The sequence below is a fragment of the Zalophus californianus genome, chromosome 1 (genome assembly GCF_009762305.2).
Source record: "Zalophus californianus isolate mZalCal1 chromosome 1, mZalCal1.pri.v2, whole genome shotgun sequence".
Taxonomy (NCBI): Eukaryota; Metazoa; Chordata; class Mammalia; order Carnivora; family Otariidae; genus Zalophus; species Zalophus californianus.
In genome coordinates, this window is record NC_045595.1 from 5,857,834 (window position 1) to 5,881,527 (window position 23,694).

At 62.9% G+C, this 23,694-nt stretch overlaps 3 protein-coding genes across 6 annotated transcripts; all 3 read right to left on the reverse strand.

Moving 5' to 3' along the window:
* Positions 1-4: 4 nt before the first annotated feature.
* Positions 5-3,405, reverse strand: TGFBR3L (transforming growth factor beta receptor 3 like). The gene is made up of 7 exons (XM_027582012.1): positions 3,336-3,405; positions 2,288-2,460; positions 1,901-2,209; positions 1,160-1,280; positions 909-1,067; positions 628-700; positions 5-233 (listed from the first exon to the last, which is right to left on the reverse strand). Exons 1-6 carry the CDS (start codon positions 3,403-3,405, stop codon positions 633-635), a joined length of 900 nt encoding a protein of 299 aa, XP_027437813.1. The 3' UTR covers positions 5-233; positions 628-632.
* Positions 3,406-5,988: 2,583 nt separating this feature from the next.
* On the reverse strand, positions 5,989-13,598 carry MAP2K7 (mitogen-activated protein kinase kinase 7). 2 transcript variants are annotated; one of them, XM_027585135.1, is made up of 12 exons: positions 13,466-13,589; positions 11,679-11,726; positions 8,497-8,638; positions 8,225-8,291; positions 7,993-8,106; positions 7,788-7,907; positions 7,535-7,642; positions 7,253-7,432; positions 7,070-7,150; positions 6,816-6,958; positions 6,238-6,283; positions 5,989-6,123 (listed from the first exon to the last, which is right to left on the reverse strand). In XM_027585135.1, the coding sequence occupies exons 1-12, from the start codon at positions 13,587-13,589 to the stop codon at positions 5,989-5,991; spliced, it is 1,308 nt and encodes a 435-aa protein (XP_027440936.1). The 2 variants fall into 2 exon arrangements, with proteins under 2 accessions (XP_027440936.1, XP_027440937.1); XM_027585136.1 differs by lacking the exon at positions 11,679-11,726 and having other exon boundaries at positions 13,466-13,598.
* A 1,241-nt stretch (positions 13,599-14,839) lies between these two features.
* On the reverse strand, positions 14,840-22,308 carry LRRC8E (leucine rich repeat containing 8 VRAC subunit E). Of its 3 annotated transcripts, none has more exons than XM_027585279.2 (3): positions 22,226-22,308; positions 18,873-19,015; positions 14,840-18,181 (listed from the first exon to the last, which is right to left on the reverse strand). In XM_027585279.2, the coding sequence occupies exons 2-3, from the start codon at positions 19,008-19,010 to the stop codon at positions 15,938-15,940; spliced, it is 2,382 nt and encodes a 793-aa protein (XP_027441080.1). In that variant the 5' UTR covers positions 19,011-19,015; positions 22,226-22,308; the 3' UTR covers positions 14,840-15,937. The 3 variants fall into 3 exon arrangements, with proteins under 3 accessions (XP_027441080.1, XP_027441079.1, XP_027441081.1); XM_027585278.2 differs by having other exon boundaries at positions 22,234-22,302; XM_027585280.2 differs by lacking the exon at positions 22,226-22,308 and adding an exon at positions 19,347-19,433.
* Between the last annotated feature and the right edge of the window lie 1,386 nt (positions 22,309-23,694).

Here is a 23,694-nt window from a genome sequence, read left to right on the forward strand (position 1 = left end):
AGGAGCGCAGCGGGGGCGGGAGGGTTCGGAGCAGAGACAGTGGTCCCGTCGGGTCCGAGGTCGGCCGCGGCCGGTGCAGTCCTGGCGGGCCTGGTTCGAGGCCGTGGCTGGTGTGTCTCGGGACCTTGCTGGGGGTGCGCCATCCCTGCGGAGGGGCTACCCGGGCTGAGCGAAGGAAAGGACACAACACAGGCCACCCCCTTCCCAGCGGATCACTGGCCTCCTCCGTCAGTCTGTGTGCGGGAGTGAGGGTGGGTGCTAGGTCTGAGTCGCGAATTCTCTTCGTCTAGTGTCTGTCCGAGGTTTGAGGACCCCTCTTGTGACACAGAGCCCGAAGTTGGCCACGGGTGACCCAGTGCCCGAGTTTGAATTCCAGCTCCGCCAAATTTTGTGGCCTTTGACAAGTTACTTCAGAGAGTGCCTCATGTGTCTCATTTCTAATGTGGGGATTATAATAATATCTACCTGAACGTTGTTATGAGAATTACATTAATTAATAGGCATGAAACCTTCCGGACACTCCCCGGCACAGGGAAAGCCTAAAACGCCATTATCATCACCTCCCTCTTTCAGCTGTCCTACCGGCTCCACGTTACAACACTTTCCCCCCCTCACCCCCCCGTTTACCTGCCTCACTGGGGCCTCCTGGGCTGGGGGCCGCTGGGCGAGTCCCTCGGGGCCGGACCGGGGGTTGGGGGCGCTGGAAAGGAGAGGCAGGCTGCGGAGCACTAGGGGTTGCTGCGCACTGGGCCGGGGCAAGGGCGCCCCCTGGGGGCTGCCGCGGGCGTAGCGCAGGCAGGTCTGGGGATGGTCGGGGCTCCACTGGCTGGGTCGCGGCGACCCGGGGTCCCGACCCGCGGGGATAGGCTGGGGGCCGGGCGGAAGTCCCGGCGGGCGGAGCTTGGTACCTGAATGCGCACAGACGAGGCCGAGCCCGGCGGCCAGCGCGGCGCCCAGCACGAAGGCAGCCAACACCAGCGCCACCACGGGCGCAGGCTCCAGGGCCGCCGGGGCCGGGTCGGGAGGCTCGGGGCGCACGGCTCTGCCGGGGACGCCCTTGGATGGCCCTGTGGGAAGTACGACACAGGGACTGGGCCCGGGCCCCAGATGTCCTCCCCACGCCCCGTTCCCCGACCCCTGCGGAGAACCGCGCGCTCACTGGGGGGTGGCCGCGGCACTGTGACCACGATGGGCTGCGTCAGCGTGTGCAGGTGGGCGCTGTCGGCACCCAGGCTCTCGTCGCTGCCGGCGCCCGCGCACGCCTCATCCTGAGGCAGACACTGGGGGGAGGAGGAGGCAAGAGATGGGCAGTCAGGCCCCAGGATTCAGGGACCTGTCCCCGGGGCTCCCTAGAGGTCTACGTGTCCAGCTCTCTATTGCGACCAGGAGTCGCACCAGTGAACTCCTGGAAATCCGACCCCCGAGAGGTCCGCGAGCCCAGCCCCTAAGATGTACAAGCAGCCAGCCACCCAGCCTGTGAGGACTCCAAATTGCAGCCCCTCAAGGTCACACGACCCAGTTCTCTGAGAACCTTAGATACCCGACCGGCCCCTTGGCCGCCTCTGCATCCAGCCACCCAGCCCTGGAGGGACCTCTGAGTTCCGCCCAAGGCATCCCAGAGCAAGCCCGGTGTCCATTCCCTGTCCCCTTGGGGAACCCCTAGGCAGAGCCTCACGGGCCTCCCTCTCCGTCCCTGAGCCCAGCCACCAGCCCGAGACCCAGCGACTCTCCCCAGCTCCGAGGGACCCCCGTCTCCAGACTCCAAAGCGTCGGACCCCCGAGATCCCCAAGCTCCAAGGGGCTCTTCCTTCAGAGGCCGGGGGGGGGCGGCCTGTGTCCAGGCCCCCCCCTCCCCGCGACTGGCCCAGGCGCCCAGATTCCCGGCCGTGCGCTCGCGCACCAGCGATGGCGGTGGCAGCGTCAGAGGCGCAGGTGTCCGGCGGGCTCCCCGGAGGCGGCGGCAGCGGCTCAGCTGGCAGTGCAGGAACTGCACCGAGGCGTTGAAGACCGGGCGCAGGCGGAAGCTGAAGCGCGCGGGCCCGGCAGCACCCGGGCGCGGCGGCGGCGGTGGGAGGACGACCGAGGAGTCGGCGGGGCAGCCCCCGCGCAGCAGCTCCAGGGCGGGCCCCGGGGCCGGGCGCGAGGACGGTGTCACCGAGCAGCGGTGCAGGACCAGGCCCCAGCGCGGAGACGGATGGGCCAGGGCCGCCTAGGGGGCGGGGGCGCGATCAGCGACGGCCGCCCCCCACCCGGCCCGCCTTGGCCCCGGCGCGCCCCGCCTCCACACCTGCACGAACACGCGGCTGTCGGCCGGGACCTCGAGCGGCCCCGCGCGGCGCGGGAAGGCGTCCTCCGCGTCCGACAGCTCCAGACTGAAAAGGGGTCGGCGCAGCCAGGGCCCGGGCGCCGCGGGGAATGGGGGCGCTGGCGGGGAGAAAGGGTGACACGGAGCAGGTCGTGCTGCCCCTTAGCCCCTCCAGGCCAGCGGAGCAACCTTCCCGCCTCCTTTGGAAAAAGGGTGCTGTTGCGGTGAGGGATTCCCGGGTGCTCGGTGCTGGGCTCCGCGCCGGCTTCACTGCTGGCAGAGTAGGCATGGTACGTCCCCTGAAGGTCCGGGGGCCGCCACAGCCCAGCAGCCGAGGCTGGGAGCTAAGCTGCGCGCCTCTGGGGAGGAGCCCCCCTTTCCAGACGTGGATCTCTCCCCCCACAGCAGACCTGGGACTCCCTGGCGGGGCAGGGTTGAAGGGTGCCTGACCCGGGGCGCGGCGGGGAAGGCGGCCCGGCTGGGTGAGGTCAGCTACCCAAGGGGCCCAGCGCCCGCTTGGGGGAGGGTGCTGCTCCCCCCTTTCCTTTCCAAGGTTACCGTGACCAATGGGGAAGGGGAGAAGGAAGGCGCCGTCTCTCTGCCCCTCTGGCACAGCTGGAGCCCAGCCGGGCCACCAGGGTCTCCCGCCTCTCCGTTTGTCCAGGTTCCTCGCTCCCAGACCGAGCGCAGCAGCAACACAGGGTGGGGACCCACACGCACCCACACCCCCTCTGCCCGAGGGAGGCACTCCGCTGGGATCCTTGTCAAATAATGTTCTCAGGACGGTCCCCACACGTTTCCTAAAAGCATTGGTACACCGCTCTCCCATGGTCACTGGCCTCAGTGTACCTGCTGGGGCCTCTGAAGAAGTTGGGGGTCCAGGAGAAGGATCTGGAGACGGGAGACAGAGGCAGAGCCCACCTGCCCCCCCACCCCCCGTTCCCCCCGGCAGGGCATAGGGGCGGTGGAGCCAAGAAAAGGCAACGCGGGGATGGCAGCCTGATGGGCCGTGTCCCCAGCCTCTACGTACCAGGCGGTCCGCTGGGCAAGGTGGCGGCCCCGGGGAGCAGGGCCAGCAGCAGGAGCGTGGCACCCAGCATGCTGGACCGGCGCCGAAGTGTGCCCCAGGAGTGCAGCCACCCGCCGGATGGCACCCAGGCCCGGCAGGTGGGCAGGCAGCCCTGTCCTTGGCTGAGCAGCCACCCCAGGAGGCGGGGGCGGTGGACTGAGGGGTGTGCATCAGAGCCAGCGCCCAAGGTCTGCCAGGGATTAAGGGCTCCTCTCTGGCCAACCTGTGGCTGGTGGGGTGGTGGGGAGGGAGGTCTGGCACACTGGTCGCTTGATATGCAGCAACTCACTACAAATACCACCCTTCCAGGCCCGGCTGGGCTTCAGTCCCCCGCCCCCCGGTGCAGAGGCCCCATCCCCTGGAATGGCACGGCTCCCCCCGCCCCCCCAAAGGTCAGGCCTCACAGCCCTTTCCCACCTCTTGCTGCCCTGGTCTGCCAAGCTCAAGACACGCCACAGACTCCGTGGAAGAAAAGGGAGGGGTTTTATTCTCAAGCGTCTAAGGATTTACAAACGGGGGCATTTCGTTTTTAAAAAGGGCTGGGGGAATACTGGCGACCGGGGAAGGGGTCGTGGGCCGGCGGCCTGGGCCAGGCCACCCCAGGCCCCTGCCCGCCCGCCCACCTGCTCCCCCCTCTGCCTGGTCGAGAAGGATGGCTGGTGACTGGCGACGGAGGGAGAGCAGAGGAAAGAGGCAGAGAAGAGGTTCCCCCAGAACCCCCCCACTTCACGCAGAAGGGCGGCGGGGGCGGGCAGACGCACTCACAAAACAGAAAGTAGTTAAATAAAAATAAATCCAGGTGGCTGGCCCAGGGCCTCCACTGGCCCTGGGCCCAGCCACGGAACCTTCCAGCTACCCACAAAGGCCTCGCCTCCCCTCCCCTCCTTGGCTGGGCCAGGTGAGGGAGGGTGGGGGACCAGGCCTACGGGCCCCCCACCCTGCCCCCATCCCCTCACAAAGGGGACCGGGGCAAGAGAAGGTGGCCATTTCCCTCCCGGGCAGGGGACACAGAGCAGAGAACTCGAGGACTTTTGAACATGCGGCGTTTTGTGAGTTTGGCGCAGAACGAGAGTCCACAAGACAGACAGGATACAGTGATGCCTAGGCCTAGACTGCGTCCGCTCCGTCCGGCCAAGTTCCTCACCTTTGGTGTTGGTTGGTTTTGTGGTTCTGTGGGTTTCTGTTTTTGTTTTTTTGTTTTGTTTTGTTGTCCACTTAATTTGCATGCATCACCAACAAAAAGGAAACATACCCCCTCCCAGTCCGGCTGCTGCAGAGGGCGGGGGGGGGGGGGGGGGGGGCGGACTGGCCAGCTCTGGGGGAGTCGAGGGGCGCTCAGGGGCACTCCAAGGGCGTGACTGCCTACACACGCCCAGCCCTCAGCCAGCTCCACCTCTGTCCTGTCACACGTCCTCGAACCCCCACACCCGCCCCTTGCACCCTCGATCCCTGCCTCCCCGGGGCCCCGGGGCCCCGCTCCTGCCACTGACCCCCTTCACCACCTCCCTGCCGCAGCAGCATCTGCTGCCCTCACCGTGCCCTGCACCCGCCTTCCCTGAAGGCCACCCTGTGTGGCCGCGGCCCCTCGGGCTCCCTCCACGCCCCCTGAGGTCCTCAACTCACCCCCCCCCCCGAGCTGTGGCCAGTCTCCAGCCCCGAGGGCTGACCCCGAGGGAGGAGGAGCCCCCAGAGCCCACCTTTGGGGCTCGGCCCCGCCCCCCGGCCCCAGACGCCTGTACCCACAGGCGGTCGGGGGGCTCCACCACAAGCAGCTAAACATGACTTTGGTAAAAGTTTCTGAAGGTACCGACAAACCCCGTGAGAACAAGCTCTTTGCCCCCCCCACCCCAAACACCCCACCAAGTACAATAAAATACAATAAACTCCAAAAAGGACCCCCTGAGATCAAAGAGAGAGAGAGAAAGAGAGAAAGACAGAGAGAGAGACCAGCCCAGGCCCAGCTGCAGTCGTAATGCCCAGCCTGCCTTCCTGGGGCGAGGACACCAGCTGACGGACTCGCCACTGCCGGAGACCCGGGTGGACCCAGGAGTCCCCCGGGGGGGGGCTGGCGAGGGGAGCCCGGGTATGGGCCAGGAGAGAGGCAGAGGCAGGGAGGGAGATGGGGAAAGTCAGAGAGGTAGACAGGGGATGGGGGAGAGGGTGGATGGAGGCAGGGAGCAGGTCTGCGGAGGGAAGCAGGAGGCGGAGGGGATGGCACACGGCGAGTTGGGGGGGGGAAGGGGCGGGACGGGCGGCTCTCTCCCGGCCCCTGGGGGCCGCCCCAGCCCAGAGGTTACGACTGAATAAATAGCGAGTCTGCTCGTGGCCTGCTGTCTTCCGTTCACAGTGTCTGTCAGGGGGACGCGCACGGCTGGCTGACCCCGGGAGGCCGGCTGACCCCGGGACGGGAAGGGCTGGGGCCTGGCGAGCCCATCTGTCCACGGCTGGTGGGCAGGGGGCTGGGGGTGGGTCGGCACCCCCTACTTTCTGTCCTCAGCCCTCAGCAGCTGTCCAGGTCCCAGGTCCCCCTGGTGGGCAGCTGGGTGGCCAGGTGCGGAAGGGGGGCCTGTGGCCATGCCCCCGGCCCCCGGTGGGGCTGGCCGCCACCACGTGGCTACCTGAAGAAGGGCAGGTGGTGCTGGCTCAGGACTCCGCTAGTCCTCGGTGACTCAGTCTTCGCCATGACGTCCTTGAACCAGGATGCCACATCTACCTCCAGCATCTCGTAGCGCTTGATGAAGCTGTGTTCCTGTGGGCCGAGGGGTGGGGCTGAGGACGAGGGAGGCTCCCCCCGGGGTGGCTGCTCGGGTCCCCGGGCGGATGTCCCGGTGGGAGGGAGCGGGTAGGGGCCGCAAGTACTCACAAGTAGCTTATTATACTTTGGTCTCTTCCTGTGATCCTTAGTAAGGCTGAAGGAGAAGGAAAGAGAAATAAAAATTGGGGAAGGAGGGGCCTGGCTGCCCTGGGGACTCAAGTGTCCTGGCTCTGAGATGGGGGTCTTCAGAATGTCGGGGAAGGAGCTGCTGTGCGCTCGTGCAGGGCTGCTTGCTGAAAAGCCCGAGGACCCAAGGCCTGCACTTGGGAATCCCGCCTGCGACAGAAGCCCAAACTGGATTGTAAGGGGCTTGTGGGAGAGGTAAATGGGGCTCTCCCACGGTACAAGCAAACGCAGACACGACGGCAGGCAGAATTCAATGGCTTGCGGAGGCTGGACGCACAGACCCCCTGGCACTGGGGCATATCTGCTGTGCACAACCTCCCGCGGCAAAGGGCAGGCTCAGGCCAGGGCCAAAGCCGACTCCTAATGCCCAGAGCTCTGGGCCCAGCTCCTGCCTGCATCCCTGCCAGGAGCACCTGCCCTCTCGCCACAGCCACCCATGCTTCCACAGAAGTCCGGCCCCGAACCTCCCTGGAGCCCAGGTGGGGGGGCAGGCTCCTCACCAGTCTTTGACGAAGGACTGAAAGTCCCCTGAGAAGCCCATGTGGCCGGGCAAGAGTGGGGGCTCTTCCTGTAGGACTTTGGTGAGGACTTCAAAGTCTGTCTTGCAGTTCTTGTAGGGAAACTGTCCTGTTGCCAGCTCCACCTAGAAGAGAGGACCAGGCCTGATGGGCTGAGCACGGGTTCCTCCCCTCCCTTCCCGCCTCCTTCTGGATCCTGAGGAGATGCTGCCCAAAAGGCGGGGGCCCCCACTCACCAAGGAGATGCCCAGGCTCCACACATCGGCCCGGATATCGTAGTCCGGCTTGGTGGGGTCCGGGGGGTCTATGCGCTCCGGCTGCCAGCAGGAGAAGGGGAGGATGTACCCCCAGGCCGATGCGGGTGCGCCGCCCCGATCCCCCACGCCCGCCCGCCCAGGCGCCACGCGGCTCCCACTCACGGCCATGTAGGCGGCACAGCCGGCGCTGCGCGTCTTGGCCTTGGAATCAACCAGACGGCCGCTGATGCCAAAGTCACAGAGCTTGATCTGGCCCCGCTCGTCCAGCAGGATGTTGGAGGGCTTGACGTCACGGTGGATCACGCCGTGCTTCTCCTTCAGGTAGTACAATGCCTTCACGATCTGCAGCGAGGATAGCGGGAGGGCACCGGTGACGGGAGGACCGGGCCCCGGGGCGGGGGGAGACACGACCCGGCCGGCTGCACCCCTGCCCGGCCCGCTCACCGCCACCGTCATCTTGCCCAGGATCCGCTCAGGGATGGGGCCCTGCACCCGCTTCTTGAGCTTCTCAGCGCACGTGCCCATGAGCTCCATGGCAATGAAGACATCCGTCTGCAGGGGCAGCACAGGGAGGCTTGGGCACAGCTGCAGCCCCTGCCCCCTCCCCCCTCCACGGACTCCAGCCATGGAGGAGACCCCGCGGAGCCCTCAGAGAGGCAGGGGAGCGGTGCAGGCCGCCGGCCGGGCACGCACTCACATTCGTGATGAAGGTGCCGAAGCACTGCACGATGTAGGGGCAGTCGTGGCTCTTGAGCACCACGTCCAGGTCCATGAGGATCCGCTTGTTCTCCTCCTTATTCCCAGAGCGCCGCATTTGCTGCACGGAGGGCCAGGGGAGCCTTAGTGCCGGAGTGCCGGGGTCTCGGGGTGCGGGTGGGGGGCCCACCCGGGGCGGGGCTCACCTTGACGGCGATGACATGGCCCGTCTTCCGGAAGCGCATCTTCCACACCTGGCCACACGTGCCGCTACCCATTTCCCCCAGGTTCTCCAGATCGTTGATTTCTGCTTGGTAGCGCTGGTAAGGACAGCCAGAACTGGAGGATGGGCCAGGCCTGGGGCACCGCCCCCACCCCAAGGCCTAGCCCCGCGGCGCGTCTTGCCCACCCCCCAGGGGGCCAGGGCCAGGGTGGTACCTGGCCCCCGATGGTCAGGTAGCCCGTCTGCTTCATGATCTCCTGCAGCTTCTGGTCAATCTCGATGCTGGGGGGGGGGACAGGGAGGAGGTCCCGGTGGAGGAGGATCCCAGCCAAACTGAGGCCACCCCAGTCCCCCACACACAGAGGTTCCCATAGATTTAACCACCCTCCTCCCTAGGGCAGGAGAAGTGACCGTCCCCACACTGACCTCCTGACCCCCTCCCCCCCCCACCCCCCGCTGGCCAGCTAGGCCCGTCCCAACAGCTTACCTCTCCATGCTGCGGGGCATGAACAAGGTTGACGGAAGCCCCAGCATGTTGCGGGGCCGGGCAGGGGGTGTGGGGTGCTGTGGGGAGCTCTCAGAGGACGGTGAGCGGCTGCCCCCATCATTGGCCAGTGGGAGCTGGAGGGCTGGGGGGGGGTGAGAACCAAGGGTGAGAGGGGGTTAGCTACCACCTGGCACTCGGGCCTTGGGACTCTGGTCTCCCCCTCCCTGGCACCAGGTAGGCCAGCACAGACCCCCCCAGCCCCCACCCCACTGGGCTGGAAGAGCTAGTGTCTCCCTGACCACTCTCAGGGTGCCTTCTCCCACCCCCCTGACCTGGCAGAAGATGGAGTAGGCTGGCAGGGAAAGGTGGTCCTCAGAGGCTGAGGGACTGTCCCCAAGTCTATGCTGACACGGGATCACGGCCCAGAGACTGATGACATCCTTCAGCCAGGCAGCCTTCCTGATATGTCCCTTTCCTCCCCACCTCTGCCCAGGAAGCAGGCCCAGAGCCACAGTGCCCACACTCTGGACCATGTGAGGAAGGAATGCCTGCCAGGATCAGCCTGGGTTCTGGGCCTGTTGGCAGCACTGACCCTGGCTGCCCAATAAGAATCAGGCAGACCACCCCAGGGAGACACTGGGCGAGGGCCCCACGCTTCCAGCTGCCTTGCCCCACGTTCTGTTCCAGGGTCAGGGAGGGCCACCCTCTAGCCAGCAGGCTCATCTCTAAGCCTCCCAGCTTGGCCTGCAAAGCTGGGGCCAATGGGTGGGGGCAGGCCCCCAGGTTGGGCCTGTGTCCTCAGGGTGAGGGGATCCAGGTGGCACAGCCCCTCCAAGGGCTGGTGGGATGGGGGGGTGGGGAGTGGGCCAGGCGGTGGGGGCTTCTCAGCAGCCTGCATGCGGACAGCTTGGGCATGCTACAGGCAGGCGGGCAGGCAGCGGGCAGGCAGCGGGCACCCCGGGACGGGCAGGCGGCATTCGGGGATCGGGAGGGCAGGAGACAGACAAGACAGATGGGAGCCAGGACTTGGGGCCCAGCTGCCCAGAGGAGGCACTGCAGAGACAGGCCGGACAGGGGCCTGGGACAGAACAGTAGGTTCCTGCGGGGCTAGGATCCTCCCTGGCTGGGCTGGCAGTAGGGTGGGAGCAGAGATCCGTGTGGCCCCTGGAGAAGACAGATGATCCTCCACCGAAGCCTCGTACCCCAGAGGCCCTGGTGCTCCAGAAGGGGCTCTCTAGCTGGGTAGGGCACTGGCTGAAAAAGTCTCTAAGTGGGGCCAGAGAGGACCTTCCCATGGAGAACGGCTGGCCGGGAGGCCTGGGGCCTGCCACTCTCCCACAACCCTCAGCTGATGCCCCCTTCTCTGCCTACACCCCCCGCCGCACTCCATGCTTTCCTCCCACAGTTCTGCAAGCACCTGGTAACGTGGGCCCAGTGACCAATGGACAGAGACAAATATGCTTGAACTGCTGGCATCTGGGTACTTTCCCCACATTGTTACCCTGGACCCCTGACCACATCCAGAGTGAGGGAGCAGGTACGGGATCCTGGTCTGCAGTCATAGAAGGGACACAGGTCTTGCTAAGGCCTGCTCAGAGCAAAAGAAGAGCTCGGGAGGCCCCGGGGAGATGGCCAGGCCCAGCACCTGCACTGGCCCAGAGGCCTCACCTCCTGAGCGCCCTCCCTGCTGCTCTGGCCCTGGCTTTGTAGGGTCCTTGCTTCACTCCTCTGTCACGGCCCAAGTCCTAACCCCTCCCTCTCTGGCTCAACCACCTCACGGGCACCTGAGGGGCCCCCCCAATGCTCCCCTGTACCTGGACTCTCTGAGGATACTGCCAGGCTCTCGCCCCCCGGGGGGTATCTGGGCCCCTTTTCTGCCCTGCATGGTCAGCTCCTCTCTGAGGTGAGGACCACACCCCTGCCCTCTCCATACTTCTGGGGCGGCGGGGGGGGGGGGCAGATGCTTCCAGTGGCCCTACAAACTGAAACACGGTGGGGACTTGAGCGGGGCTGGTGTAGGGTGGCTAAGGTGGGGGAAGGGAGGAGGTACACAAAGGCCCTGAGAACAGAGGTTACAGAGGTGGTGACAGGCCACGCGGCAGAGTGAGAGCAAGAGGCTGAGTGAGAGAGAGAGGGAAAGAGAGAACAAGAGAGCGCATGGAAGCACACGGCTAACAAGAGCCACAGACGTACCAGGCTGTCAGTCCAACACACATGCACGCGTGCGTGCGCGTGCACACACACAGGACACGGCACAAAGCCCCACACGCATACAGACAATATGCCGAGAGCCCTGAACAGAGCCAGCCCCACGCTGTCTTACACACACACACACACACACACACACACACACACACACACACACACACACACACACATACACACACACACCCCTGCCCCAATCTAGTTCCACCTACACAAGGGCCAACAGGGCCAGACCCCACCCAGGTGTCTGTCTCTCTGTCCCTTGTGCTCTCTCACACACACACAGACACACATACACAGCGCACACATCTGCTCCAGACCCGCTAGCGACTGCGCTCAGGCCCCGGCCGGCTGCTTCCTCCACCTGCAATCTCCGGCTCCCCGCCTCCCACGAGCCTGTGCTCAGACCCCAGCTTCTCCAGAGGCTTCCCCGACTGACCAACCCCTGAAGAACCGGCCTTTTCTACAGGGCATCCCTGCTTTCCCCACCTCTCCCAGACCGGGAAAGTGCTCACTGTCCGTGAGCGTCAGCCACGTGTCGAGCGGCCCGCGGTCCCTTCTGTCCACTGCTGTGTCTCAAGTCGGGCGATACGTGTTCGCTGTGCTGTTGAAACAAATCAACAGGCACAGCGACGGCCTGGCGCAACTCTCTCTCTCTCTTCCCCTTACACACGCGCGCACACGTGCCCTCTCACAGGCGGCAGACTCCCGGTGGGTAAAGGAGCTCACTTCCTCTTCCAGGGAGTCCAAACCTGAGCCCACCAGGAAGGGAGGAGTGGAAGGCGAGTGGACACAGAAGAAGAGGCCAAGTGGGCTGAACACTGTTGATCACTGATGGTGTGGAAGGAAAGAAAGTAAGAGTGACAGGCGCGCACACGCACACACAGCATGGGGGGTGGGGGAGGGCATTCTGCGGCAGGGCAGCGGTTAGGTCAATGGTGCAGATGTCCAAGCGACGATGATAAAAAGGCTGGTACCTGCTCGTTGGGACGGGGCAGGAGCAGGGCTTAGAGTGATCACAATAACTGGATGGGGAAAAGGAAGAAAAAAAACAACACCACGATAAATCACAACAGAAACAACTGATTTGTCCAAAAGAAAAGAAATCAAATCATAACGAGGAAGAGAGGGAGGCGCGAGGCACCAAATTGCAGAGACGGGTAGAAACCGACAGAAATGGGAGGACCGGGAGCATGGGATGGAGCTGACACAGACACAGACGCCTGAAGGGGGCTCCTCAGGGGCCTTCCCGCCGTGGGCCTCACCGTACCTCACTCTGTACCTGGGACAGCCACCCCATAAGGCATCCCCGGCCCCATACCCAGCCCTGTCTCATCCACACCGGGGCTAGGGGAGGCAGCACCGCAGAGACCAGCAGGGACCCTCCAGTCCTGGGAGGGCTTTCTGCCCCAGGGAGGAACCCACGCTACCCCAAGTCAGAAGAGTGAGGGATGAGGAGTGGACCGCACACGGGGATTGGGGGCGGTCAGGCTGTGAAGGTCAGGCTGGGCGAGCAGGGAGTGACCCCAATACCCTGATATGGGGGTGTGTGCCCCCTCCTACCAGGATGACCCCACAGGGAGCTACATAAGCTACAAGGATCATAACAGAAGAAGTACAAAGGAGGGCAATTTGCCAGCTCAAGAGACACAGAGTGTGTGGTGGGGTGCTATTCATCAGGTCTGTGGGGTGAAGACCTGATGCCCTCTAGCTGAGAGATTTGGGGAGGGCGTTCCGTGGGACATAACAAAGAAACTAGACAGTGGTTGTGGTAATCCCAGGCCAGGTGTGAGTGCTGGGGGAAGGAGGAGCAGCTTTTGATTCCAGATGATAAGATGCCAGGGAGGCAGTCACAGAGATAGCGGGATCAGAGATAAGGTGTACGTGGGCTGGGAGGTCGAGATATCACCACACTGGCCTCACGTAACCCTAGGCCAGGTGAGTGTGGGTGTGCAGGGAAGAGGAAGTCACTTGAGTCCAGGTGAGGAAAAGCTGTTAGGCCGGGGGCTGGGTGTGTATTTTTGGAGAAACTAGACAGTCACCAAGATGGTGGCAGTGAAACCAGTCAGAGAAGTCCGAGGGGACCTGGTGTATGTGGGCAGGGTGTGCGTGAGAGCGGGCCTGGTAGGCCCAATGACAAGGTCCCAGCCTGGGAAAAAGGGATTACCGGACACAGCCACAGGGAAGGAGGTCAGAGGAATAGGAAGTTATCTGTGGTCAAATGACCTCAGGTGTCACCCGGGCCAGGTACGAGTGAGTGTGAGTGGATCATCCACTGAACCATCTGACAAGGACCCAGGTGCGGAAGGGGGAAAGGGCCCTCCCGCCAGGCACTGAGATGGCAAGAGCAAAATCATCTGGTCGGAAGGGGTGTCCGTGTTTGCGAGGAATCTGGATGTCGTCACGGTCGCATGGATTAGGGGAGCGCGGCTCCGGGTAGGTGACGGTGACATAGGCTCCGAGGATCACGGTGAGGGGGCGGGTCATCAGGTGGGGGGCCTTGCCCTGGGGCCGGGTAACTGGGCTCGTAGGCCCCGTAAGGGAAACCCCTACGTTGGAGGAGGACCGCCCGGGAGCCCGCGGCCCCACGCCCCCCGGGTCACCGTGACCCTCTCCCAGCGAGCCGACAGCAGGGGGTACGGGGTGGCGGGGAGGAGGAGCAAGAGCGCCCCGGAAGCGGGGGCGGGGCCTGACGGCGGGGGCGGGGCTGCCCGCGGCGCGCGCCCCGCCCCGCCCGCCCCCTCCCCCACGCCGCCGTGCTTACTGGGCCTGGGCCGCTGGGGGCTGATATCCAGGTTGAGGTCGATCCTCCGCCGGGCCTCGCGATTCTCCTGCTTCAGCTTTGCTTCCAGGCGGGACAGCTTCTGCTCCAGAGAGGACGCCGCCATCTTCCCCGCCGCCGCCGCGCACCGCCCGGCCGCCCGTCAGTCCGGCAGACAAACACCGCACTGCGCCTGCGCCTGGATGACCCCACCGAGCCGCCGTCTCTCCGTGCACGGCGCATGCCCGCGGCGCGCACTCGCCCGTCCCTCGTGCCTACCCTCCGCGCATGCGTGCTTCTTCCCAGCGGGAGGGGTGACACTACCTAGAGCTCGCGTCTGGCAACGTGCAAATCCTCTCACCGTGATGCGCACGCGCGGATACCGAGCGCACTCTCGAGAGGCGCTGTGTTGAAATCCATTCACTGTTCTGCAGGGAAGGGCGGGCGGGGAAAACGGCACGCCTGCGTACGGAGGGGTAGGAGCGAGCCCGCGCGTGGCCCTTGGTGCGCATGCGCAACATTGGCTCGCTCTTCTGCCGCTGTTGCTGGGAGTAGTTCCCCGTTTTCGCTGTTCCCCGCCCGGCCTGTTCTCTGGCACCCACGCTCCCTCCGAACTGCCTTTCTCGTCTGGGACAGTGCTTCATTAGGATCCCTGTTAGGCTTAATTGCTGCCTCCTCACCATAATTAGGCGCCCGTGGGGAGCCCTTTCTATTTCGGCAAGCTCGGGATTGACCAAGGACTGGCGGGAGGGGCGGGGTAGGGCTCGGTCACTGTAGGGGCCCTAGGACCAGCGGCATGGGGGACCCCTCATCTCGACCACAGGGCCAGGGTTATGGCCAGAAGAGTTCCAGGTCAGACCCGGATGGGATATTTTAAGACTTTCCCTCATCTTCCCTCCCCGGAATGTGAGCCCAGCTCCTGGACAGTGCAGGAGACGGGCCTTGGTATTAATGCGCCTCAGCCTGTCTTTCCCGCCGCTTAACTGGTCTGATGGGTGCCAGGGAAAATGTCCGCAACTGGAATCCTAGTTTCCGGAAAGCAGCTTGCCTCTGCTCTCGTTGCCAGGAAGAGGCTCGCCTTTTGCAGACACCTCGAGGTGTCCAGTCCCAGGAGGTCAGGGTCAGTCAGGCTGTGCTATATGCCCTACCTGTTCCTGGTCCAGTACAGGAACACTGGTGGGCGCTGAAGGCTTGTGGGGACTTCCGTGGTGACAACTTATGGGTGGAACAGATACAAAAGAGTGGAGTCTGGAGAATTAACGGAATGTAGAGGAAAAGGGGTTCTCCAGAAAAAAGCTGGGCAGAGGATGCCACCTAATTTCTCCTGATAAGCCGAGGTCTCCCTGCCTCTGCTTCCAGGACAGAAACTCATAGCCTTGATTCTGGCACGTCTGTGTCTTTGCTTGCCTGTCATTGGTCTGGTGAAATGGAAGGCTTAGACAACAGAAGTGGATAGCAGAGATCAGAAGTTTAGTTCTCCTAATTCATATTATTTATTAAGCACCCACTGATAGATGCTCCCTCACACAGGGAACACTTGAGAGACAAGTCCCTGCCTGTGCTCAGAAGAATGTAACCTCCATGGCAGGCGTTCTTAACCCCTGCAGTCTGCCATCCTTAGGATGTCCACGAATGGCCCTCTGGGACATCTGGGGGAATCTGTTGACTGCCTGAGGTTGCTTGCAGAACTTTGCGTGTATGTGTACCCGAGCATTTTCCTGGGAAAGGAGGTGCCCAGCTTTTATCAGATGTTCAAAAGTTCTAGGACTTGAAAAGGGTTCAGAATCCCTGCACTGGACATCCAGATTCTGTAGGTCCATAGTTCCCAACATACAGGCCTAGGACCACCTGCATCAGTTACCTGGGATGTTTATTTACGGGCAGGTTCCTGGCCTCCAACCAGCCCTGCGTCAGTCTTTCAGGGGTGGGGCCTGCGATGTTTTGTTTTGGGGATGTTGATTTTGATGCATAGCCAAAGTTCACGTGTCTGTAGCAAACAACTTATAAATAAGGGATTGGCATCAAAGTTGGGGGCGAGGGTCGCTGGTCCCTTGTGTCTGTGTCCCCTCCTTGGGAGAGAACCCCAGAGATAAGCTGTTTTGGTCGGGGCCAGTGGGGGGCGGTGGACAAGGTTGAAATCCCATTGGGATGTGCCCCACCCCCATATATGGCACTAACTGAGCTAGAATGTCCCCGGGGCAGGGCAGGACAGCCTGCCAAAGACACAGGTATCTTTGGCCTGAGAATCCTATGACTGAGTTAATCCCTCCATGATGTTCCACCCCAAATCCACGGCCTCCTGTCTCTTCTCAACAGACCAGTCCCAGGATCTTGCCTGGACCCCACAAGGTTGATGCGTCTGCTCCTCCTCTCCTGGCCTGGGCCCTCTTGGCCACCTCTCTTGAAGACAACAGTAGAGATTCTGGGGTGGAAGCATCCAGAAGGCCTCTTACCCCAACCTTCCCCACCAACGCTTCATTCCTCCTCCAGCTTTTCCCGCACCTCTGCCGGCAGGCCCTCGTAAAGGGTGTCCTCCACCAGGAGCCCCGCTTTCTTGAGCCCCGCACAGTTGCCAAGCTCTTCTGGCAGGCCCTCCAAGCGGTTGCCCTTGAGCTCCAGGCGGCTGAGGGCTCTGAGCGCCCCCACCTGGGGCGAGAGCTGGCTCAGGTGGTTGTAGCCCAGGAGCAACGTCCGCAGCTTGCGGCAGAAGAAGAGCTCGTCGGGCAGGGCCTCCAGGGCATTGTAGGACAGAGCCAGGTGCTGCAGGTTCTGGAGGAGGCCCAGCTCAGGTGGCAGGGAGCGGAGCCCATTGTGGGAGATGTCCAGCAGGCGGAGGCCAGAGCACATGCCCAGCTGGCTGGGCAGGGTCTCCAGCTTGTTGTGGCTGAGGTAGAGCTGCTCGAGTCCCCGGAGCTTACGCACGTGCTCGGGGACATAGGCGATCTGGTTGTGCCACAGCCTGAGCGTGACCAGCTTGCGACAGTGCTGGAAGCTGAGGATCTCCTCAATGGACCGCAAGTGGTTGTCTTTGAGGTCGAGTTCCTGCAGCGCGCCCAGGCTGAAGATGGCATGGGGGATGCGCTCCAGCCCGCAGGCCACCAGCTCGAGCTCCCGCAGCACCGCCAGCTTCTTGAGGCTGTTAAGGGCCAGCAGGCGGGCCCCATCATTGTGCAGACTGAGCCGCTGCAGATGCCCGGCCACGTCAGTCACGCTGGCTGGCACCTTGCTGGCATTGCTCCGCAGAGACAGCACCTTGAGCTGCTTCAGCTCCCGGAGGCTCTCGAGGGTCGCCGCCCGAGCCAGCTCCGGGGGGAAGAGCCCCTCAAGGTGCAGCTCCTCCAGGCCGCGCAGCCCGAACACCCACAGGGGCACCTCGCGGAGCTCCTCACACTTGACCCGGATGACCTTCAGGCGGTCCCGCAGAAAGATCTGCAGGGAGAAGGGCAGCCTGGCGGGCGAGTGGAGCAGGCTGAGCTCCTGCAGGTTCACCAGCTGTGAGAGGCCCGGGGGGAAAGTGATATCACAGATGGCCTCCAGCCGGAGCGCCTCCACCTCGCTGAGCTCGAAGACGGTGTCGGGCAGCCCCGGGAGCATGCAGAGGGCCAGCTCGAGCTGGCCCCGGGCGTTGCGCTGCAGCTTCTGCCGCAGCTTCTCAGGCGTCCACTCGTGGTTCAGGTTGAGCTGCTTCAGGCGGCTCTCACTGACTTCAGAGAGGAAGACAGCAAAGCGCTTGGAGTAGAGCGAGTCATACTGGTCGATGAGGTGTAGCATGAAAGCAAAGTCATTCTTGACGTCCGGTATGTCACCCATGCCGGTCTCCTCCCGCACCGAACGGAAGGAGTACTCCTTGAGGGGCCGATGGAAGAGCCAGTAGAGCGTGTAAAGACAGGTTAGCCCGTAGACGCACACAAAGGAGATGTAGCAGAAAGCCAGCTTGGAGAAGAGGTGGGCCTTGGTGTGATTGCAGCAGAAACTGGCATAGCCTGTGACCTCCGAGGTCTCTACCCTGCAGGCCACCAGGAAACTGATCTTCTCCACGTAGACCAGGTTGTAGACCAGGATGGCAAAGAACTTGCAGACTTTGAGCACCGTTTGCCGGATGTACATGGTATACAAGATGTCTCCCTCCTCCACGTGCACACGGAACTTCTTGACCTTCTCAAACAGGGCTTTGGCCTGTTCACCCTCCTTCTTATCCAATAGAGTGACGGCCGGTGGCTCAGTGACCACCTTCTCAGGCTCCACCAGCACCTTTTCCTTCTCACCCTCACTTGCTTTCCCTGGCCCTGCGGAGGCCTCTATGGTCGCTGTCGCCCGTCCCGCGGTGGCGCCCTTGTGGTTCTCCCCAGAGACCTCGGACAGGGCCCGCGTGGTCCACGGTGAGTCAAAACACTTGCCCAGAATGGAGATGAAGTGCTCGATCTTGGAGCTGGTGCCAGGGAACTTGAACCAGAAGCTGGTGCAGACCATGAAGATGAGCGTGTGAATGACGACCAGGTAGGGGAAGTATTTGGCATACCAGTGGAGGGCTGTCTCGTAGCAGAGCTGGTTAATGAAGCTGTACTGCTGTAGGTCCAGGTTGTTCTTGAGGCCGCTGACCTCCCGGAGGCCCCCCATCTCCTCGGAGACCCCCCGTGGCAGCAGTTGCTGGCATGGGGCCTCGGATAAATTCTCCCTGAGTTCGTGACTGGGCAGACAGATGATCTTGTCCTGGGTCACCTGGGAATGAGGGTCGGGGAAGAGGGTCAAGGAGCTGGGTCGGCCTGCATAGTGGGGGTGCCGGGGGGGGAGGGAAGAGGCGGGCTGAAGGTGGGAGGAGGCCCCAGTCCCTGACTGTCCTGAGCAGGCTGTGATTTTGGAAGAATCGCTAAACCTCTGAAAGCACCTCAGTCTTTGAAAAAAGGAATTAGCTTGAATGGGATCCTCCCGCTCTCCCCCCTCCCCTCCCCCGCAAAAGATACTCAAGTCCTAATCCTTAATACCTATGAATAGATAGTCTTTGCAGAGCAGATGTGATCAAGTTAAGGTGAGGTCATTGAGGTGGGCCCTAATTCAGTATGACTGTGTCCTTTGGACATAGACACACACACATACTGAGGGAAGATGAGCGAACGTCATCTATAAACCAAGGAATGCCTGAGGCCACCGGGGAGCCGGGAAGGAGAAAGGCATGGAACGAATGCTCCCTCACAGCCCGCGGAAGGAAACAACCCTGTCAACACTTTGAAGTTCACGCTTCCGGGCTCCAGAATTGCGGGACAGTTAACAGGAAGACTTCCGGAATCCCCGCCCCGGCCCCCACCAGGCTCCGCCCCCACCAGGCCCCGCCCCCGCGCCCTCGCCTCCAGGCCCCGCCCCCTACGCCCAGGCCGCGCTACGCCCAGGCCTCGCTCCAAACCTTGCGCCTTACCTGCAGCGTGCAGCCAAAGACCCCGATCATGAGCATAGCCACGGTGAGGTACTCCGCCAGCACGTCCCACCAGGGTTTGAGCACCTTGAAGGCGGGCTGCTGTTCCGTGAACTGCTTGAACTCGGCCAACGGAATCATCTTTGCTGCGGGGGATGGAGAGGCAGGGGTTGCAGAGACTCTCAAGACGGGGCGCCTGGTCGTGGGCCCCCAGCGAGCCAGACACGTGCCTCTGCTCCCAATCTGTGCTCTCGCCTGCCCAAATCTGGCACAGCGCACGAACTGTGTGCCCCCTTCCCCTCTCACCCAGACCTCCCCTCCTTCCTGAAGCCAAGCTACTACCGTTCTCCCCACTTCTGCTTCCCGGGATCCCTGCCCCTATCTGACGCTGCTGGCCCTTTTGGACGCGCAGTCCACAGGGCCGCCGTCCCCCAGCTAGCCCGTGTGGCCCTCTCCCAGAACCCAGCCACCGCCCACCCTTGATGCCGAGCCTGAAGCGCTCGCTCTGCAGCTCTGACTCCAGACACCTGGTGTCCGGGCGGCTGGCCCCGGCTCTCTCTGCCACTGGGCCAGAGAGCCGCTGAGGCAGGCTCGGGACTTCCGGGGTGTGGGCCCCCCACCCCCTTCAGGGGCGCTCCAGGCACCACCTCCAACCTCCAACCGGAAAAGCCGGCTGGAGCCTGGCTCTGGTTACAGGGCCCGAGGGGCAGGGAGTGGCAAAACCGAAGGCTGGTCAGTTAGGGGCGGGAGGACTTAGGACACCTGGGTTTCTAGAGGGGCTGGTGCCTAGAATCTGGGGCAGAAAACAGAAACCTGGGTAGGGGGCTGTCAGGATGGCGGAAGGGCAGAGGACTGGGAAATGGAAAGCGCAGGGAGCAGCCGGAGCGACACCTACGACCCGGCTGGGGCTGGGCTGCCCGGCTCCTGGGAGGCCAGCCCACTCTGTCTGTCCCTGGGTTTCATTTTAGACCAAGGTATCATTATTTCAGATACGGGCGGCCAGGAGCAAGTCCCATGGGGGCGTGGGCCACCAGCTGGGACATCACCCTCCCAGGCAGGCAGCTGGGGAGGCTCCCTCCTCCACTCCCTGAGGCTGGATGGAAGGAAAGGGAGGCAGCAAGGCCCCCACTGCTTCCAAGGGGGCTCCTAAGCTCGACTGCCCCTCCCAGCATCCGTGCTTCTCTACCCTGCCAGTTTTCCCACGTGGGGTTCTTGGAGGCTGAGCAAGGGAGGGAGGCAGCCTCCTCCCCCAGCCTCCCACCCATTGCCTAGGGGGAACCTGGCCCTGGCCCACACCTCAGCCAATTACTCAACACTTCCCTCCCTCCCTTTTTTTGGTCCCCAGGTGCAGGAGGCCTTGGGTTGACTCCTGGGTGGGGATGGGGTGGATGTGGGCAGGGATACAGGATGCGGGCTCTGCCCACCAGGCTGAGGGTGGGGCAGTCCACCACATCTTCCAATCCCATCAGAGGCCCTCACTTCGGGACGGCAGGGGCAGGGCCCCCTGACTCAGGCCCTGACTCACTCAGAATCAGGCGCAGGCAGGGGGTGCTCAGACAGAACCGAGGCTCACTCCCACAATGCCCCATCCTTCACTCTCAGTGTGACACTCTGTCCTAAAAGAAAAGCTGAGTGTATCGGTCCAGTCACCGGGGAAGCTTAGAGAAACATACACAGGGCAGCTCAACAGCACCCAGGGGCCCAATGTACACTGTAGCCATCCAAGGGGACACCTGGGGGCATTCTGGAGTGTGCGTTTGGGTGTACACACTGAGCTAAGGGGGAGACCCAGGACCAGTTCCAGCCAGCCGCTGTTCTCCCTGCCCTGGGGACCTGTCCCTCTGAGGGACCCCACTCTGCTGTTTAACCTAAGAAGAGTACTTCTGGGGGCTGTGACAGAAATAGACGGGCAGGGACCAACTTCCTGGCTGCATCCATCTCGCACTGCTGGGAGCTCTAGCACCCCCCGCACCAGGACTACAATCAAAGGCAAAAAGGCAGAGACACCCAGGGTCCCCAGTGGAAGGCCCCGTGGCTCCCACGGAACAAGGTATATACACAACACCATCCGAGGCAGACACGGGGGTTATCATTATCTGTCTCCATGACTCAAACTGGATGGTCTGAACCTGCCATTAAGCTTCCACAGACACAAGAGTGGCCCCCCTTTGTCTGAGCAGGGCTGGTGGGAGGGCCCCGGGGCAGAGGGCTTGAGCTAGGGGGAGTCCAGAGGAAAACAACCACAGGGCCACATGCAGCTTATGGCCGCTAGATGCTTCCAGGACCTCCTTTTATCCCAACTCCGGGGTGGGGGGGGGCTGCAACCCTCATTTTCCAGACTCACGGGGAGGGAAATAGCCAGCTCGAGGTTTCACAGCTACAAGTGGTATTTAAGGCGTAACCCCCAAGTCTCGTCTGGCTGGTAGCACCCCCTGTATTGTCGTGGGTGAGAATCTCTTGCTGAGATGCAACATCTTCCCCAAAAGAACCTCAGAGGGAAGCTCTGGCAGAGAACAGATGGGCGAGTGCTGCTCTGTAGGCCAGGTTGGGGGCCCCTGGTCCACCTAAAGACCAGGTACTGCCCCCTGCCCAGCCTGAGCTCCACCCATCCCTACCTCACCCCTGCTTCTCCTCTCTCAGGCCCTCCCCTGAGCTCCCAGCTGGCCTCCCAAAACAGGGAGTGGTGGGTGCTCCTGGTCCAGGCCTCTCCTCACCCACAGCCCATGCTAATGGGCAAGGAAGACACAGTGATAGCTGTCAGCTCTGAGACAGGCTTTGGAGCACACAGGTCCGATCTTTGACTCACACAAGAGAGAAACTAAGAAAAAAAGCACAAGAAACTGAGGTCAGGGGTGGGGGCGGGGGGTGGCCCCTTAGCAGCAGATCTTGGGCCGGGCCCCGGCGCAGGGACTTCCAACCTAGTACTTTTCTGAGCTGCCCTGCCAGGACTCGGGAGCGAAGGGGGTCTTGAGGTTTAATAGTCCCAGAGGGGGTAACTTGGTAAGGACCCCAAGGGGTATGGTTCTGGGGCATTGAGGGGTTCGCAGAGGTGAGTTGTTGCTGTTGTCCCAGCAGGCAAGGAAAGGGGAATGGGGTCAAGATCGCCCCCCCCCCCCGCCGGGGGTCTCCCCCATCCTGCTGATCTTCATTCCGTCCTTGGCCAGGCCTGCCCGCTCCCGGACAGGAGCCCTTGGGCTGGCCACGGCCCAGTCTCTCGCCGCCCCCACCCCCTCCCCAGCTCCTTGTGTGCCCCAGCGGGCCTCGGGCTCGGGCGGCAGTGCCAGCGTCACCTGGGGCGGTCCTCACGTGGGCCAGACCCCTGCCCCACCACCCCGTCCCCGGGGACAGAGACCCACCTACTCACCGCTCCGGCTGGGACGCTGGGCCCAACTCCTGGGTCCCTGGGCGCGGAGCGGCCGGGACTCCCGCAGAGTTCCCGGGCCAGCCTGGGTGAGTCAGGGCGGGCGGGCGGGACAGGAGCCCGGGAGCCGCCCCGCCCTCCCGCCCAGGGGACGTCCCGGCCCCGCCTCCCTTTGGGCCCTCCCAGGTCGCCCCCCACTCCCGGCGCCGAGGGATTGCGGGAGGAGTCTACCCCGGCTCTTCCCCGAGGTGGGTGAGGGGCGGGCCGGAGGAGCAGGGGTCTTAGGACTTTGGGCCAGGCTGCAGTCGGGGACACTGAGGGGGCCCGGAGGCACTGTGCTCCGAAAACCAGCCTCTGGGCCTCCTTCCAGGATCCAGGCTGTATAGACCCTGTCAGGAACAGGTGAAGAGCCTCCTCCTCCCCCACCCCCACCCCCAGGTGCGACCACCTGGCCTTCAGGCACAACCAAGGAACCAGTGAACAGAGTCCGGGGAAGGGAAGGGGGCTTCCCTTTTCCTGCTCTGAGCACCCAGCCAAGGGAAGCTGAGCAGAGTGGGGGCGCTTATCTGTGTGACCCTGCCCAGGCTTGAGACCTGCTCTGGACTTCAGGGGGAGGGATAGGAGTAAGCTGCTCTTAGGTCTGGGGTAGGGTGAAGCACAGGGGCCAGAGGGCTCTCTGGGATCCCGGACTGGAGTCCAGTCTGGGAGGTCAGCTTCTAGAAAGGATGACTGCCTCTCCACCCCCACTCATTCCTCCCCAGCCAAGGAGGCCTGAGCTGGGTCTTGGACTAGCAAAGCACCCAGGTCAGCCTGGAGGCGTCTGATGAACCTTGATGGGTTCTGTCTGCAAACCTCAAGGGAGAGGGGACCTGGACGAAATGGGAGAACAAGACCCCTCCCCTGTGGGAAAAAGAAGCCCATGAGTTCACTAGACTCGACCTCACTAGGCAGCCAGAGACCTGAGACTCCAAACCTTGAGGATGGGGTCCCCCCTCAGCTAAGGTTCCTGTGTGAAGCCTTGTGATGGGCATGACCCTCAGAGGCGCGACATCTCCGAAGTGTCTGTGGGCTCCACCACAGGCAGCCCCAAGACAGAGTTTCATTGTGAGGCCAAGATAAGCAAGGCCCCCTTCTCTCTTAGAGCTTCTGCCCGAGTGGGGGCAGCCAACACAGAGGTAAGCATGCAAACATGCCGGGGAACAAGATCTCCATCTATGACAAGTGCTGTGCTTGTAACTAAGCAGGGTGAGGTGGGTAATGAAGGCCAAGTCCACTTTGGACCATCTGAGATAGAGTCATTGCTCCCTCTCCTTCGCCCCCTTCCCGCCCCTGGAGAAGCTCCTTCAGATCCATGCCCTGGGGATGGGTTGGGGGGGCGGTTTACAGCTTTATGCTGGAATGAGCATCCTTTAAAAAAATAAAAAAGATTTTATCTTATTTGAGAGAAAGAGAGAGAGAGAGCGC

Bases quoted from the DNA above. Each gene is read 5' to 3' on its own strand.
- TGFBR3L (XM_027582012.1), bottom strand. From the start codon at position 3,405: ATGCTGGGTGCCACGCTCCTGCTGCTGGCCCTGCTCCCCGGGGCCGCC. The intron at 2,461-3,335 runs GTACGTAGAGGC...GCTAAGGGGCAG, and splicing joins CTTGCCCAGCGGACCGCCTG to CACGACCTGCTCCGTGTCAC. The intron at 1,281-1,900 runs GTGCGCGAGCGC...TCCTCCCCCCAG, and splicing joins CGCTGCCACCGCCATCGCTG to TGTCTGCCTCAGGATGAGGC.
- MAP2K7 (XM_027585135.1), bottom strand. From the start codon at position 13,589: ATGGCGGCGTCCTCTCTGGAGCAGAAGCTGTCCCGCCTGGAAGCAAAG. The intron at 7,908-7,992 runs GTGAGCCCCGCC...CCCTCCGTGCAG, and splicing joins GCCATGTCATCGCCGTCAAG to CAAATGCGGCGCTCTGGGAA. The intron at 6,959-7,069 runs GTGAGTGGGGGC...CCTCTCTTCTAG, and splicing joins GGAGCCTGGGCATCTCCTTG to GTGGAGCTGGCAACAGGACA.
- LRRC8E (XM_027585279.2), bottom strand. From the start codon at position 19,010: ATGATTCCGTTGGCCGAGTTCAAGCAGTTCACGGAACAGCAGCCCGCC. The intron at 18,182-18,872 runs GTAAGGCGCAAG...CCTCATTCCCAG, and splicing joins TCTTTGGCTGCACGCTGCAG to GTGACCCAGGACAAGATCAT.